The sequence below is a fragment of the Mirounga angustirostris genome, unplaced genomic scaffold (genome assembly GCF_029215605.1).
Source record: "Mirounga angustirostris isolate CCGP_5_RB_7025 unplaced genomic scaffold, mMirAng1.0.hap1 SCAF_5, whole genome shotgun sequence".
In the NCBI taxonomy this organism is placed as follows: domain Eukaryota; kingdom Metazoa; phylum Chordata; class Mammalia; order Carnivora; family Phocidae; genus Mirounga; species Mirounga angustirostris.
The window spans coordinates 56,951,783-56,967,771 of NW_026991713.1; the positions used below are offsets into that span (position 1 = coordinate 56,951,783).

Consider the following 15,989-nt stretch of genomic DNA (forward strand, 5'->3'; position numbering starts at 1 on the left):
CGGGCTGCGGGCGGCCCGCCGGGCCCGGACCTGCCACCGAGGCGGTGGGGAAGCGGCCTGGGCTGGCCTCGTTCACTCCCAGGTCGGCGGCTCTTTTGCTGCAAAGTCGTTGCCTTCCGTTTTTGCCCAGTTTCTGGGAGTAACCTCTCGCCTGAGGCTCACCCAAAAGTATTTCTTTACGAAGTAGGAGATCCTTTAAGTGGTTTCGATGGATTAAATGGACTTTTACGAGAACCACTCAGGCATCATTCTGGGGGGTGACTCGAGTATTCCGAAAGTGTAGGCACGAGGTGGTGAACCAAAACAGTGGCTGTTGGGATGGAAAGAAGGGAATGACATCTAAAGGTAGAGTTTGATGTCAGTTTGGAAAATTCTTAGTGGATGTGGGACTTGAGGGAAAGGGAGACCTTGAGATTGAATCCCAGGCTTCTGGCTAAGGTGAGGAGACATGGTGGTGGTGACATGAAAAGAGGCAGTTTGGTGAAAAGTTCAGTTTGGAATGTGTTTGAGGTACCTGAGGGCAATTGAACATACGAGCCCAGAGCCCCGAATAGTCTGGGCTGGGGATACAGATTGAGTAATTGTTATGGAATCTGGGGAAGTGGATGGCACCTTCCAGAGAAAGCAAGAACCCTGGTATAGACCAGCATTTAAGAGGCTAGTGGGAGACGACTGAGAGGTAAAAGGAACCAGGAGAGCAGGGTCACAGACCAAGGAGTTTCCAGAAAGAAGGAGTGGAGAGCAGTGTCACATGTCATGGAGAGGTGAAGCAAGACAAGGATGGAGAAGTGCCCATTGTATTTGGCAACCAGTGACCTTCAGAAAGCAGTTTCAGCAGAACAAGAGCCAGTTCAAGGTGGGCTGAGGAATGAATGTGAGATGAAGAAGTGGGGAGGGGAAGCTTGGGACTTTGTCAGGAAATCTGGCTGTAAGAAAACAAGATGGGGAGTCACTTATAGAGAAGCACAGTAAAAATACACACTTTTCAGGGCACACTTGGCTGGCTCAGTCAGTAGAGCATGTGACTCTTGATCTCAGGATTGTGAGTTTGGGCCCCAAGTTGAGCATAGAGATTACTTTAAAAAGTAAAAGTAACACACTTTTCAGGGAGACCTTACAAGGAGAAGGGGAGAAATCATAAAGAAGATATAACCTGCCCGTCTGCCACACTTTTAGATATTTTATATATTGGGTCTATGTAAGTATCTCAAGAATGAAGGATCTAGAAGGGACTTGCTTTAGTCCAGAGAAGAGAGATTTATCACTTGTTACGAGGAAGAAAGGAAAGGATCGGTGCAGATATAGGTAAGTGTGTAGGGATAGAGGGCAGATGAAGAATTTCACAATCAATTGCCTTAATTGTTTGCCTAACAGAGGGGGTGAGAAGGGAATGGAGTGTTGACCAGCTGCCCTGGGAAGCAAGCGAGGAAACCAGTAGGGATACACAGGAGCCGTGAGCAGCACCGAAGGGCCAGTTAGCTTCCTAGGCTTTCAGTTGCTCCAGTGTTTCGGTCATGCATTTTTCTCCATTCATCTCAGAAGCTCCAAGGTATGAGCAGAGAGGACACGTAGAGGTATGCTCTAAAATGGGGATGGGGGGGCGCCTGAGTGGCTCAGTTGTTGGGCGTCTGTCTTCGGCTCGGGTCATGAGGCTCGGGTCATGATCCCAGGGTCCTGGGATCAAGCCCCGCATCAGGCTCTCTGCTCAGCGGGAAGCCTGCTTCTCCCTCTCCCACTCCCCCTGCTTGTGTTCCCTCTCTCGCTGTCTCTCTCTCTGTCAAATAAATAAATTTTTTAAAAATCTTAAAAAAATAAAAATAAAATAAAATGGGGATAGAGGGTGCTTGGCTGGCTCAGTTGGTAGAGCATGTGCCTCTTGATCTCCAGGTCGTGAGTTTATGCCCCACATTGGGCATACAGCTTGCTTACTTACAAAATAAAATAAAATAAAATAAAATAAAATAAAATAAAATAGGGGTTAGAAGGGTGAATGTGGTAGATGATCTTGGGACAAGAGAACCGAGCTGTTGGCAAAGGAGGAATGGAGTCCCACTAGAGAGGGACAGAATTGACACTGGGACTGAGGTGATGGTCTGGGGGAAAAAATGAAGAGACTGGGATACCATTTTTTGTTAAAAACTACAAACAACCTAAATTGATGTCCTCCAGTAGTGGAATGGTTGAAAAAATTATAGGATAAGTTTATGAAAAATTGTATCTATATTTTAATGAGGTACTTCTTTTTTTTTTTTTTTAAGATTTTATTTATTTATTTGAGAGAGAGAGAATGAAAGACAGAGAGCATGAGAGGGAGGAGGGTCAGAGGGAGAAGCAGACTCCCTGCCGAGCAGGGAGCCTGATGCGGGACTCGATCCCGGGACTCCAGGGTCATGACCTGAGCTGAAGGCAGTCGCTTAACCAACTGAGCCACCCAGGCACCTAAGGTACTTCTTTTTTTTAAGACTCATTTATTTTTAGAGAGAGTGAGAGAGTATGCGAGCGGGGAGGCGGGGGCGCAGATTCTCTTAAGCAGACTCCATGCTGAGTGCAGCACAACACAGGCTCAATCCCACAACCCTGAGATCATGACCTGAGCCAAAATCAAGAATCGGATGCTTAATCAACTGAGCCTCCCAGGCGCCCCTATTTTAATGAGGTAAGTCTATGTATAATGACATGAAAAGATCTCCAGAATATATTTTCAAGTGGGGAAAACAAACAAACATGTGTAAATATATAGAAAAACATCTGGAAGAATATATACCACACTGTCAAATGCCATTACATGCAACTAAGGGAGTGGGACCAGGAAGGGATAAAGATTTACAACACCGCGGAGTCATCATTGAATTTATTTTATTTTCAAGGTATCTATGTACATCAAGTAAATACACACTGGGGTTTGTGCGGCTTGGTTTGTCTTCCACACTGGCATGCAACATTTTGGCAGATGGGAGTGGGCAGGCCAGGTGCCCCTTGTGGTGACCCTGGCTCTCTGGAAAGGGATGCTGGGGTGGGGGGACGTAGAGTGAAGCTTCTGGTGAAGGCCTTGCGTGCGTGTTCTTATTTATGTAAGTGAATTAGATTTCCCTTACATCTCTCTCCTCATCTGCCCGACACCTTCAAGTTTTCTTGTGCGTTTTAAAAGAATTATTTGGTGGCAAGATTACATAAAGCCCACTGGCTTCTCAGCTGCCCTCTTGGCAAATATTAGCTCAAGTCCACAGGTGCACAGGCATCTTCCTTCTTCTCCCATTGGGCCTTTCCTTCTCTGCTCTGAGTTAGGGGCTTGGGGCAGGGGAGCCAAGCTGAACCCCTTTCCCTCAGAGGAGTGGTTTGCAAACTACAGAACCCTCAGGTTCTGAATTCTTAGGACCATTCAAGAGCTCCTCCACTAAGGAAGCATTTTCCACCAAATAAAGAAAATGCAAACTGCCCAGGTCTGCGTCACTTTGGGTTATTTTTTATATCAGGGTTCTATATAAGATTTATTTTTAAAAATGTTTGAATATCGCTGCCTTGGATTTACTCTACACCCTTCTGGTAGATTTTTCCCTGCATTTTTCCATAATTGCTAAGAGGGGCCCAACAGGTAAAGGAAAGAAGGAACTTTTTCCCTTGAAGGAGTCCCAGGCCAATACAGCCTATATTTATAAGTTGGCACTCCCCCCAAGCTTTCTTTCCTGCCTTAGAAGCTAGGTGATGGTTGCCCTGCTGCTGGGGGATCCTGTTCTTCCATCCTATGTAAGACTGGGTATCTGGACACCAGACTTTCTTGATTTGGACTTTCTTGATTTTGACCTCCACTCTCCATCCCTGTAGTTACCTAGAAAACCACCTTAGCACCATGTGGAAGGAAAGGATGTCTGAAACCAAAGTAACAGTCCTATCAATTACATGGAGCAGTGTTGGGGGGAGAGAACTCCCCCCTCACCACCCCCTCCCCAGTCTGGAAAATCTGCTCTGCCCATTTCTTCAAAGTGCACTTAAAACCAGATGGGGACATTATCAAAGGAATTCTGTCAAATAAAAAAAAATTTTTATGCATCATGGGGAAAAGTCAGGCTCTAGCCTGAAAGGAAGGCATCTTGAGAGAGATATTTTGCTAATGAACTGGAAGGTCCCAAACCAAAAGGTGGACATGAGAAGAACATGCAGCCCAATATGGGACAGAGAAAGGAATCCAGCTCATCACTGTGGCAAAAAATACTTGGAATTTCCCAGCCTGTTCACCCCCAAACCCAAAGAAGCAATTCGCTGACTACACGTGCCTGTAATTATCACCGGACATATGAGCAGCCATTGACAGACTGTTGGGAAGGGTCTGCCTCCTCAAGTTTTCCAAATATTTTAAAGCAACTCTAGGTTCTGTTCATGAGTTCTGGGACAGAGAATATCAAAAGGAGTTTTGAGGAGAAAGGGAAATGGTCCCTTGAACAATCCATGTTCTTGGTCATTGGGGCAGGGGGTCAGGGGACAGGAAGAGGAAGGCAAAAGGTACAAAAAGGGAAGGTGGTTCAGTTGAGGGGTATATGAAGAAAATTCTACGTGTCAGGTAGCAGTCCTTCCAGGTTACCCTCCCCTGTGCTGTCGGCGAAAAGGAGGGGGGAGTCTATTTCTGTGTCTTCTTCTGACGCTAAGACATTCTTCTGCTTAAGGCTTTGTGTGTGTGCGTGTGTGTGTGTGCGTGTGTGTGTGTGTGTGTGAGAGAGAAGGATTACGGCCCTCTAGCTCCCATTTTTCCTTTTATCATCTCCATGACTAACACCACTCAGTGTGAGAGACGCGTGTTTGAAAGAAGGAACACTCACCCTCCTCCCTATTGCCCCAAATGAGGAGAGTGAGTATACTATGCTTAGAAATTGCTAAATACATCATTAGATACTTAGAGAATAAGACAGAGAGGAGAGAGACATAGCAGCAGCTTTTGATATATAGATACAGAGTACAAAGAGATACAGAGTAAGAGAAGACATCAAACAGTACAGTTGAACAACGAGGGTTGGGAGGGAGTTGTTAGTATCAGAGACCACAGGTTTGCAGCATGCTGAGAGGAGAGGCCTCAGTCCCTCTTAGAAACTGGGGAAGAAAGAGAAAGAGGTTGTGAGGAACCACCTTGCAGCCCAGCCACTCAACAGGAACAGGGTGGCATTTGTACAAACTTCGACTTATGGTCTTGTTCCTTTAATGCCAACAACCGGATACCACTCCCCCAGGGCCTGCTCCTCTACCCCAGGCCTTCCTCTTTCTTCCCCATCCCTCCTTCTTTGCTCCTCACGCCCTGTTGCCTGTGTGTGCCTGGCCCACTATCCTGGAAAGCCCCCAGAGAGGGCTTGGCATGGACGCAGGCCGGCAAGTGACTGGCCCTATTCCTCTCATTTCTAGTTCTCCAGAGATCCAAAGGGGACGATAAGACAGGCTCCTAGTGTCCAGTTCTGGGCCCTAAAGCAAGTGAGAAGCCTGGTGACACACAAGCTGGGAAAGTGCCTGAGCTGCTGGAAGAGAGGACCTGGGGACAGAGGTGGGACAAGGCGGCTAAGAGGGGGAACACAGTTATTTACTACCTCCACTGAGCAAGGTGGCAGGGGAGTGCTGACGCTGCAGTATTAGAGACAACAAGTCAGACCTCCTGGGGCATTTCCTAAAGCTTATTGGTGACCTACACAGATCGGAGATGTATGCGACACAGGTACAGGAATGAAGCCAACACCTCCTTTACTGGAGGTATCTTGGTTCAGAAAATACCTATCCATCCAAAATTCTTTTAGGGTGGAGGCAGACAGGGGGTTGAGATGATCTCTCAAGGTCTCCTAATATCGACTACATTCCGGGGGCGGGTTGTGGCTCTAGACGGACATCACCCCTGCTCACTCTTTTTGACATGTGGCAGTGACCCCTAGTGGCTGAAAAGCAGTACTGTGGTTACTACTTTGGCCGAAAGGAAAGCATCAGCGGGGGAGGGGAGGTCAGTGTCCGGAGCCTGGGGGCCAGGAGGGACGTATCCCCCAGGCAGGGAAAGCAGGAGCTGAGGGACGACTATATAGTAAAAGTTTTGAGATGATGAAAAAAAGCAGGAGAAACAAAGAGGCTGAGGGCCAGACAGGAGGCAACCGGAGGCTGGTCAGAGGAAGCAGCCTGAAGCTACCTGAAAGTGCAGGTATGCGGCAGTCCGTGAGGGAGATTAGCTGGCTGCCGTCTCTTGGTGGAGAGGGAAAAGCTTGGTCTGGTCCTCAGCCTCATAGCCGCAAGGCAGGTCACTCCTAGAAGAACAGACCCAGCATTGTCAGCTCCGAATAGAGGAAAACATCCCTGTCACTTTGCTCTCATAGCATCCCTGTGAGACAACAAAAGGCAGGGACTATTCGGGATTTACAGGAATACAAGGAAAACCAAGGCTGGAGAGATGGAGCTGACTCGCCCAAGGTCACAGAGTTCCCAAAGGAAGGAGAGAAAGCCAGGTCATCAGACGGCCATGGCACTCCCCCAGCCCCCATGACGGAGTGGGGAGAAGCCACAGGTGGGATTGGAGGAGGGGATGTGCTCTCTGTACCAAGAGGCAGGGGATGAGTGGATCCTTGGGACGACCCGGTGATGACGAGAATGTTCTCATTTCCTCCTCCTTTCCCTGCAGGCTCCAGAGAACCTCTAAGTAGGGCACGAGGGAAATTTAACCATTTCTTCTGGTCCCACCCAGAGAACTCAAGAGCAATGGGGATGGGTGTACCTGTTGTCATTGATATCTGTGGCATTTCCTGAAGACATCATCATTGAGAACACAGGATTAGGAGAAGGAAAAAGGAGACGGGGTGTTAGAAGCCATCTCCCCAAACCCTCTCTCATCCTGACCCCTTAGAGAAAAAGGTAAGACTTTGGAGTATAGCTGCCACCTGGGTCTGTGGCTCTGTATTTGCAACTCCCCCAAACTGCCTGATCATTTTGTTTGAGAAAGTTCTCCCTGACCCCTTCTAAAGGAAAGGAGAAAGGGGAAGGCAGGGGAGGGTGGGGACAAGCACGGCAATAGGAGGAATCCACTTCTAAGACTCCAAGATCCTGAAGGGATGGGCAGCGTTCAGGCTGTAGGCACAGGGTCACTTACTTTTCTTCTACTTTTCAACTTGCCCTGGGGATCCCAAAGGCTGGTCACCCATCTTTTTCACTCACCATTGTCCATGTTGGCCTTCTGGTAGGATGCCAGGGGCCCGCTGGAAGATGTGGCCCCGCTGCTGGTACAGGAGTTTGCAAAGCTGGATGGAGCAGAGAAGAGAGATGCCGCCTCTGGCACCCGCCCTCTGATATGCTGAGGACCCATAATCCCAGTGGGGATGGAGCCGTACACCCCTCCCGTCCCCAGAGAACAGAGGACAACAAACGGGGCCATAGGCTGAGAGGGCAGTGCCCACCTTCTAACCGTAGGTGTGAAGTTGAGAAAGGGTTTGAGATGAAGCTACTTAGGAAAGGAATTAAGTGTCAGCCAGCAGCTGACCCAACCTATGCCTTATAGAGAGCAGAGAGCCTTGGGTTGGGACCCCAGCCCACACCCGGGGCCACTCACTACATGTCTGACGTGGAGCTGGGCGCAGCCTGCAGGTACAAGTTCTGGTAGTTCTGGAAGAGGTTGTTGGTGTAACTGATGCACTCAGGGCTCCGGGTGCCATAGGGGTTGGTGGGTGAAGATGCTGGGTAGTGGCCGGGCCGGACGGGTTTGGCTGTGGTAAAGCAAGGAAAATGACCGTGAGGAGGCCGTTTCCCTGCAGTTGCCCCGGTCCTGGAAGTCACGGAGCTGGAGCTGAACCGAGCTGCTCATAACATCACTCACTTTTATACGTTTTGGGGGGATGGCAGTGGGGTGATCCTGGGGTGGAGGTAGGAGAAAAAGCAATCATCTAGTTGCTTGACACTTTGGAACGTGCTGATCTCCCCCGGAGGTAATCCCACCTCGTCTGCTGCCACCCAGAACCACTCACCAATCTGAGCAGAATGGCCCCGCTTGCCAGAGGTCTTGTACCGAACGGCCTCCTTGATGCGGTCCACCTCCTGCTGGTACCGGCGCTTGTCCTTCATGGCTCCTTCCTTGGCCTCCTTCAGTGCACCCTCCAGGGCCTTAACTCTCTCAGCCGTAGCCCTAAGTCGTTTTTCCAATTTAGGAAGCTCACAACGCAGATCTGCATTGTCACGTACCAGCTGTGGGGTAAGCCCAAGGGAAGAGGCCAAGGCAAAGCCGGAGACCCAAGAGAGAGCCAGCGGTGGAGCGGTGGCGCGTGGGGGTGCGGGGCAGGGAGAGAAAATAAAGAAAAATCAAGTCAGGGTAGACGGAGACAGCACTCTTTCCTCGAAAGGCCTCGTTCCCTTTACCTAACTGCTCTTCTGGCCTGTTTTTTCCTTCTCCCAGAGCAAACAGTGGTCAGGCATGAAAAAGTCACATCGTTTTCTGAGTAGCAAAACGTGCCAGGTCCACCGTAGCCCAGAACTCTTGGGACAGTGCCCTGTCCCAGTCTTTCCTGGCCTCAATACCCACCCCCCAATACCTCACAGCTTGTGCCAGACCAACAGCCCCAGGGCAACCATGGGGATGAGGCACCCCTCACCCAGAGATGGCTTTGTAGGCATGCACAGGGCGGGACAGCAAGAGCGCAGTGGCAGTCTGGAAGGTGGATATGGTTTTGAGGGCAGGTTAGGTGCAGTGGAGAGCAAGAGCAGAAGCTGAAACATGGGAGCCCCCCCCACCCCCCACCCGCACACATTCACACAGCACCCCATAGGAAGGAAAGAAAATGTTTGAGGGCTCACAAACATTTGTGCTCATTACCTTCACATTCAAGGACTTCCTGGGCTGTCCCTCCCCCATTTAATTTAAGGTAGAGAGTGGTAGCAACCACCTTGCAGCCAGAGAAGACTTCCTGATCTTTTTTTTTTTTTAATTTATTTTTAAAGATTTTATTTATTTATTCATGAGAGACAGAGAGAGAGACAGAGGCAGAGGGAGAAGCAGGCTCCCCGCGGAGCAGGGAGCCCGATGTGGGACTCGATCCCAGGACCCTGGGATCATGACCTGAGCCAAAGGCAGACGCTTAACCGACTGAGCCACCCAGGCGTCCCAAGACTTCCTGATCTTTTTATAGGATTGCGTACAATAACGGGGGCGGGGTGGCTCCAGCCTGCAGGAGCCGGCCTTGGAAGATACCAGGTAAGCTGGTAGAGCAGGGAACCCGGGGAGAAAGGGCAGAGCTTGGAAATACATCTGTGCCCCTTCCACTTTGGACAATTTGAAGTTTATAAACAATGGTTGGCTGTGACAAGAGTTCAGCTTAATTGAGACAAGGGCTGAAGGCCTGGCTATTTAAGAGTCTGTGAATTGAGAAGTTTCTACATCTCTCTCATTTCCCTTTCTAGTCTTGTGTCTGCTGAGGTAGGACATTGTGAGGAGGCCTCCGTCATCTAGGTGAGTTGTTTTTGGTCGTTGGGACTTTGAGCAGAGAGAGGCAGCGGCTTCAGTGAGGAAAAAGGAAACAGCCTGTGGTTTCCCGACACATCCAACACTGTGGATAAGCCTGGAGGGCATGATGCTGAGTGTAATAAGCCAGCCACAAAAGGACAAATCCTGCAGGATTCCACTTATAGGAAGTACTTCGAGGAGTCAAAATCATAGAGAATGAAAGAAGAATGGTGGTTGCCAGGGGCTGGGAGGGAGGGGAACGGAGTTACTGGGAAGTGGGTGTAGAGGTGCGGTTTTACAAGATGACAGGGATGGGGAAGGACGGTGGGGGTGTTGCACAACCGTGTGAATGCATTTAATACCACTGAACTTAAAGATTGTTCTGGTGGTAAATTTTATGTGTATTTTACCACAATAAAAATATTGGGAAAAAACAAGCAATACGGCATGCATTTGGACAGAGAAGGAAAGTGAACACAGAGAAAGGAACATAGGATGGCAGAACTGATTACAAATGTTTCTTCCCTGGACTTTCAACTTTTCCGGAATGTTGTTACATTGTTATACTGCTGTATAATAAGCAAAGGGGGAAAGATGATAGTACAGCCCTCTGCGGGCCCAAGTAAAATAAATATACCCTGCAGCTTATCATTGGGCCACAGTCCTGGGATTTTTTTTTTAATTATATATGTTAAAAAAAAAAAAAAGATGTGCCAAGTATTTGCTAAATATGCTGGGCATTGCACTGAGAAATTTAAGCTCCGGTTTAGTGAGAATATGCGTCTAGATCAAATGTTCAGGTGGGTTTGAAAGAAAGGGAATAAAGTATAGATTAGGGTTTATTGCACGAATCAGTTAAAAGAGCCAGTTGACACACTGTGGCATGTCTTCAAGGCTCAGATATTTGGCGCCAGAGAGGGTGCTCCTGCTCTGTACATACCAAACATTTCCTGTCCTGACTCCTTTGGACTGCCCCTTCTAGCTCCCCACCCCATACCTTTGAAACCCAGTCATCCACCTAAGGAGCCGCAGCAGCAAGGAGGGGGACAGAGAGGCAGCAACTTAATACACAGGAGTTTCAACCAGGCCCACCCAGGGGCTGGTTGCGCCATCTGGAGGACATCCTTTAATTACCCTGCATGCCTGCCCCAGGCCTACGCAGATGGAGTTCTCTCAGTGAGAGGAAGCCCAACTTCCCTGGCTTCTCCTTGCCTCTGACCAGTATCCCTCCTGTGTAGTTAACAGCCCCGTGCCTCTGAAACCTCTACCAGTTCCAACCTCTCCCTCCAAATCCATAGGCCTGGGGGATTTCACTTTGAGCAGAGGCAGTTGGGAGCTTTGAGAAGGGAGAACAGGCATGGAACAAAGAACAGGGTAAAAGTGGAACCAAACATGGATAAAGAAGGGATTCATAGGAAAAGTAAAGGGAAAAGTATGGAAAACATGCAAAAGCAAATTTCCTAAATCCAAGGGACTTCGGAGGATTTGGTACTCCTAGGCACCTAGCCTCAAGAGTTCTTTTCACCCTTTCCCCTACTCTTACCTGTTTGTGAACTTTTGTAAGCTGTTCCAGGTTGTTCTCAAGAAAGGAAATCTTCTGCTTTTGGGAGTGAATCCCCCCACTGTCCTCGGGCTCCATTTCTGCACTCTGATGAAAGACGGGGGGGAAAGATGTGGCTGTCCCAGGCCAAAAAGGTCTCACCCACACCAGGCCAAGCCATCTCCACTGGAGGCCACAGGGGTTAGAGAAACCTGCGGGCAGGGGGCAGTACGGGGGCTGGGAAAATTCCAAGGATGGCACTCACTTTCTTGACTCGAGTCGTGACGTCTTGAACGAACAGCTTGCGAAGGTTGTGGAGGGTCTGGAGTTCCCGGGCCTGGAAAGAATGATGACACATTGTGGGTAGCCAAATACCAGGTCAGTATTTTTGCTCCAAAATTATAGGAAGCGTCAGTCTATCTGGGCAGGTGAATCACTCATCCTTTAGGAAAAGATGTGTTCTGATTATGCCACAGACTGACACTGTATAAGGAATGGGCTTATGGAGAAGTCAGGGGAAGACATGAAGCCCCCACCTCACCCTGTTAACTTGGCACAGAGGGAAACCACTCACAACTGTCTCCTCCAGACCCTTGAGGTCCTGCTTGGACTGTTCATGTCGCTCGTACAGAAATCTGGGGCGAGAAGGAAACACAAGAGTCCCTCAGGACTGTCCTTCCTCCCTCTCTCCTCCCTCTCCATTCCTTTGATCTAGACTTTATTATTACTTATTATACAAGTTTCTCATGTTTGCTATGCAGAAATTAGAAAAGAAAAAAAAAGTAAGATGAATTTCATAAAAAGCCCATAATTCTACTGCTGACAGATTGAACCAACATAACATTCTGGTGTCAGTCTTCCCAGACTCTTACTTCTATGCAGGGATATCCCACAAAAATTGTATGGGATCATACCATTCATACTGTTTTGTAGCCTGCTTTTCACCCTTAACAGAACATCCCAGACATCTTTCCAGGCCAGGGCAGCTAATATTCACTAGAGGTTATTTCTGAACGTCTCTGTCTCTCCTTTTTCTTTGGCCCTTCCCCACGGCATCCTATGACTCGTCTGAGGCATCTGCTTCCTGTGGCCACCCTTTTCCCACCTGCACAGTTCCCCGCCTTTGCGGGTGTGCGTGAGTAGCGGTCTGGGCCATCACTCACGTCAGCTCCTGGAGTTTGCTGCTCTTCTCGTGTTCTTCGTTCTTCAGCTTCTCGTAGTCAGCCTGAAGCTTCTCTAGCTCTAACTGCAGCTTCTGATTCAGGCTGCAGAGGGCGAGGAGGTGTTGGAGAGAACAAAAAGATTATTAATGATGGGGGAAAGGGAAGACCAGCCCTGCAAACGTTCTCCTTCTGGTACAAGTGGGTCTGGTCAGGACTGATGGATGCATCTACTTTCGAATTATTGGAGGCAGGCGCACGCCACGGTTTCCACGACAGAGTGAGAAGCCATGGGCTACCCAATCATAAGAGCTCAAGGAGAAGAACTAGTCCTCACTCCCGTGCCTCCTGGAGCTGGGCTACAAAGCTGTGGCATGGTCAGGGGGAGTGGCCCGTGGAAGTGAACAAACCAGACCCCGGGCCAAGAGGGAGCCATGGAGGCAGGAGCCACCCAGGGGGACTCTTACTCTTTGAGCTCATCGATGGTCTTCTGCTTCTCGTTGATCTCATCCCGGAGCCGGGCCAGCTGCCGGTGATGGGCCTCCCTGTGACTCTCCATCTGCACCTCCACGGCCTTCTGCGAACAGCCCCACCCCACGCTCAAAGCCAGACTCCCAGACACCAGCTGGGAGAGGGCCGGCGCGGCCGTGCTGGGCCCCGGCTATGCCCTGGCTGTGCCCCGCCCCTTCCCCACTCGCCTTTACGTCATCCGCATCCTGTGTGTCTGGCTCCTTGTCCTTCAGGGCCACTTCGTGCACAGTTTCTGAGGGAAAGAGGGAGGGGAGCGCGGCTTACATCGCACCTACCTCCTCCGGAAAGAACTTCACTTTTCGACCAGAGCTGCAAGTAGGGCAGGGGACATGGACCCAGTGTGGGCCCTCAGGAATATTCTTCTGGGTTAGAACAGTGCGATTTGATACGACAGGGAAAGAGATCCACGGAGGGTTCATGGCTTGTGTACAATAAGCTACAGGCCAAAGCTTCCACGATCTCAGTCTAATGCATGGGAGGAGCATGCTGTTAGAAGGTCTATTTGATGTTTGTGGCTTTTCCTCCCCGCCCCCCTCCAGGATCTCAGATCCCAGGTCGTGTGGTTTAGAGGTTGAAAAAGGCCTCACCCTGGGCTTGCAGCTTGGCCAGCTCGTCACTCAGGGAGTCATAGGACTCTTCCAGGTGCCGCTTCTTTAGTTCCACACTCTGCATATATTCTGTAAGCGAGCGGATCTTGGCCTCATGCTAATGGGGGAAGGGTTAGTGAGCGGAAGAAGAGGGATGGAGTCAAGGACACAGCTGGGCGACACTGACCTCTGCAGGTTTCCTCCCAGGCCCTCCCCATCTGCTGCGCCGGCCTGAAGACACAGGGCCAGAGGCCATTTCTTTGGAGACCCTTCCTTAAGACCCCATCAGCTCCGGGGGTGGTATCCCCTCTGAACCTTCGCTTCCCTGGCCTGGACCCTCCCCAGCTAACCCAGGCTCTTCTGTCCTGGACTGTGGTTGACCCTAGGCCCTTGACATGACGGCAGGTGCCAGGAGTCTTATCCCATAGCCGCAGAATCGTCCTCCTTCCCATGGCACGCCAAGACTCTCAGGGCCCGGCGCTCACCTGGGAGATGAGCAGCTGGCAGGATGAGAGCTCCCGCCCCGTCACCTCCATCTTGCGATGACACTCAACCTGCAGGTTCTCTAGCTGCCGGCAGCGCTTGACCACAGACTTGACTTCCGACTTGATTTTGCTGATATAGAGTCGGGCCACCGTGAATTCCTCCTCGATGGCCCCGCTGATCTCCACTGGCTGCGGGTGGGAGAGGGCAGGAAGAGGTGCTTCTCGGCTGCAGGGAAGCTTTCCCATTCCCGTGCATTCTGCCCGTCCCCGCTTACACCCGCACACACACAGACTTGGGTGGCACACGTATCTTCCAAATAACTTTTAGCTGCTATCACCTGGCATTTCACACTAAATCCTTCTCCCTGCACTTAAAGATCCAATTCCGACAGTTGCCCTCTTCCATCTTATAAGGCAATGTGATTTGGAGTCACACTGATCTGCTTGATCAGCCCGATGGTCTCCGCTACGGATTTGCGTATCTCGTTCCCAGCTCTGTGCCTCACCTCTAATGCCAGCTACATGCACATCTCCATGGCCTCTTATTCGGTACCCTCTAGAAGGTGTATTTACAGCTGAGGCTATGCAAATTCTACTTGTTTTCCCGGGTCTAGTTTAAAGGCATATTTCCTAGCTCTTTGGCCCACCTTCCTCAGTATCCCTGAGGGCCTGGGTGGTGCCCCCCTGCCTCTCCCACCAGTGCCCAGAGCAAGAATGACCTGCTGCCCCCAGCCCCACTCACCAGCTTAATCTCCCCGTTGCCCACGATGACACTGAACTCACTCAGGTCCTTCATCAGCCCATTCAGCACCTCTGCAATTCGCTTCCGCTGGTGTCCACTGACCTCTTGTAGCCGCTGCAACTCAGACTCCAGAGCCAGCATGGTGGCCTGGGGACAGCCCCTCACGTCATCCCGCTGCCATCTGCCCACCCCCCCCCCAGCCCGCACAGAGCCTCTGCCCTATATATGACCCCGAGGGCTGCTACAGAGAGAACACAGGCCCTGCCAAGGGTCTGGGAGAGACAGGGGTCAGGAGGGCGAAGGGTGATGACAGGGCGGGAGAGGGTCCCCTGGCACACTGCACAGCAGAGCAAAGGTACGAGTGTGATGCGGTCCCCCGGGCACAGAGGTCCCTTGGGACGTGGAGGATGTTCTGGGGGCCAGGGGGTTCCTGAACCCCGGTCAGCCACTTACCACCTTCTGAGACAGCTCATCCACCAGAAGCTGGTTCTGCTGGCTCTTCTCTTCCACTTCCTGGGACTTCTGGTCATAGTTCACGGCCAGCTCCTCCAAGGCCTGCAGCACCTCCTTCACCTCCTCCTTAGCAGCATCGTTCTCTGACTGCAGGTGGCTCAGCTCCCGCTGGACCTTCTCGTTGTCTCCTCGAGTGGATACCAGCAGCTTGGAGGAAGAGGCAAGGCACGTGAAGGGGTCTGCTGCCAGTTACCGCCTCTATGGCCCCCTGGTCTGGGGAAGCCGAGAACACTGCCCCAGATGGGGCCTCTCTGGCACCCTAAGCCTGGAGGGCAGAGCTCCAGGAGAGGGGCAAGGGTCAAAGCAAGAGTCAAGAGGAAGTGGGCTGTAGGTTTCACAGAAGGAAGAAGCACCCAGACTCCAAATCTGTTTTTTACACAAAGCCCCAGTTAAGTCCCCAGACTTCGATAGTTTTGGGGGGGTGACCAAGCCCGACGCAGAAGACTAAGCCCTTCTTCTATCTGGTTGTAAAAGGTCTTTTATGCCTTTTAGGGAACACACCGCTCTCCTCTCATGTCTTGTCCTCCTTCCCATTACCTCTTCCTGGTCCAGCATCTGCTGCTTAAGCTTCTCTATGAGCTGGCTCTGCTGGTTGATCTCATCGTCCTGTTGGAGGCAAGGGGGAAAGATGGAATGAAGGGAAGCTCCATCCAGTCTGGACTTATGGGGGTGGGGGCAGAGGTAGGATCCTGACAAAAATCCAGACAGTTCAGGCTTTGAGTTAGAAACCCCATATCCTAAAAAGAAGCTTTGCCCTCGATCTCTTGCCTCACTCCTGCCCTCACTTTCAAATTCCTTTCTCCCTGGAAGGTGGTATAACCTTGACAATACACAGCAAAAGCCTTTAGGTTAAAGTGCATGTCCTCTAACCTAGAAATCCCACTTTAGTGCTCCATTCTAATCAAATCTTTCAAAAGCAAAGTCTTGGGCCTCAGAGGCAAAGACAGTGCTTTCAGAATTACTTACAAGAGCAAGAACAAGCTACTAAAAACAAAGAA

General features: G+C 50.5%; 1 protein-coding gene across 9 annotated transcripts in view; it reads right to left on the bottom strand.

Annotated features, from left to right (window-relative positions):
• Positions 1 to 5: 5 nt before the first annotated feature.
• KIF5A (kinesin family member 5A) overlaps positions 6 to 15,989 on the bottom strand; it is a 35,964-nt gene continuing 19,980 nt past the window's right edge. For 3 of the 9 annotated variants that reach the window (XM_064591003.1, XM_064591008.1, XM_064591007.1), the window contains 17 exons: positions 15,529 to 15,597; positions 14,932 to 15,138; positions 14,479 to 14,625; positions 13,737 to 13,925; positions 13,252 to 13,369; positions 12,832 to 12,896; positions 12,601 to 12,710; positions 12,137 to 12,238; positions 11,548 to 11,608; positions 11,239 to 11,310; positions 10,977 to 11,081; positions 7,965 to 8,181; positions 7,817 to 7,852; positions 7,553 to 7,706; positions 7,162 to 7,244; positions 6,146 to 6,260; positions 6 to 310 (listed from right to left, as the gene is read on the bottom strand). In XM_064591003.1, the coding sequence (XP_064447073.1) occupies positions 226 to 310; positions 6,146 to 6,260; positions 7,162 to 7,244; positions 7,553 to 7,706; positions 7,817 to 7,852; positions 7,965 to 8,181; positions 10,977 to 11,081; positions 11,239 to 11,310; positions 11,548 to 11,608; positions 12,137 to 12,238; positions 12,601 to 12,710; positions 12,832 to 12,896; positions 13,252 to 13,369; positions 13,737 to 13,925; positions 14,479 to 14,625; positions 14,932 to 15,138; positions 15,529 to 15,597 (1,935 nt within the window). In that variant the 3' untranslated portion in view covers positions 6 to 225. Of the gene's footprint in view, positions 311 to 2,839; positions 6,261 to 6,724; positions 6,753 to 7,161; positions 7,245 to 7,552; positions 7,707 to 7,816; positions 7,853 to 7,964; positions 8,182 to 10,976; positions 11,082 to 11,238; positions 11,311 to 11,547; positions 11,609 to 12,136; positions 12,239 to 12,600; positions 12,711 to 12,831; positions 12,897 to 13,251; positions 13,370 to 13,736; positions 13,926 to 14,478; positions 14,626 to 14,931; positions 15,139 to 15,528; positions 15,598 to 15,989 lie in introns of those variants that run through there. The other 6 variants (XM_064591006.1, XM_064591005.1, XM_064591004.1 and 3 more) reach the window with 6 other exon arrangements.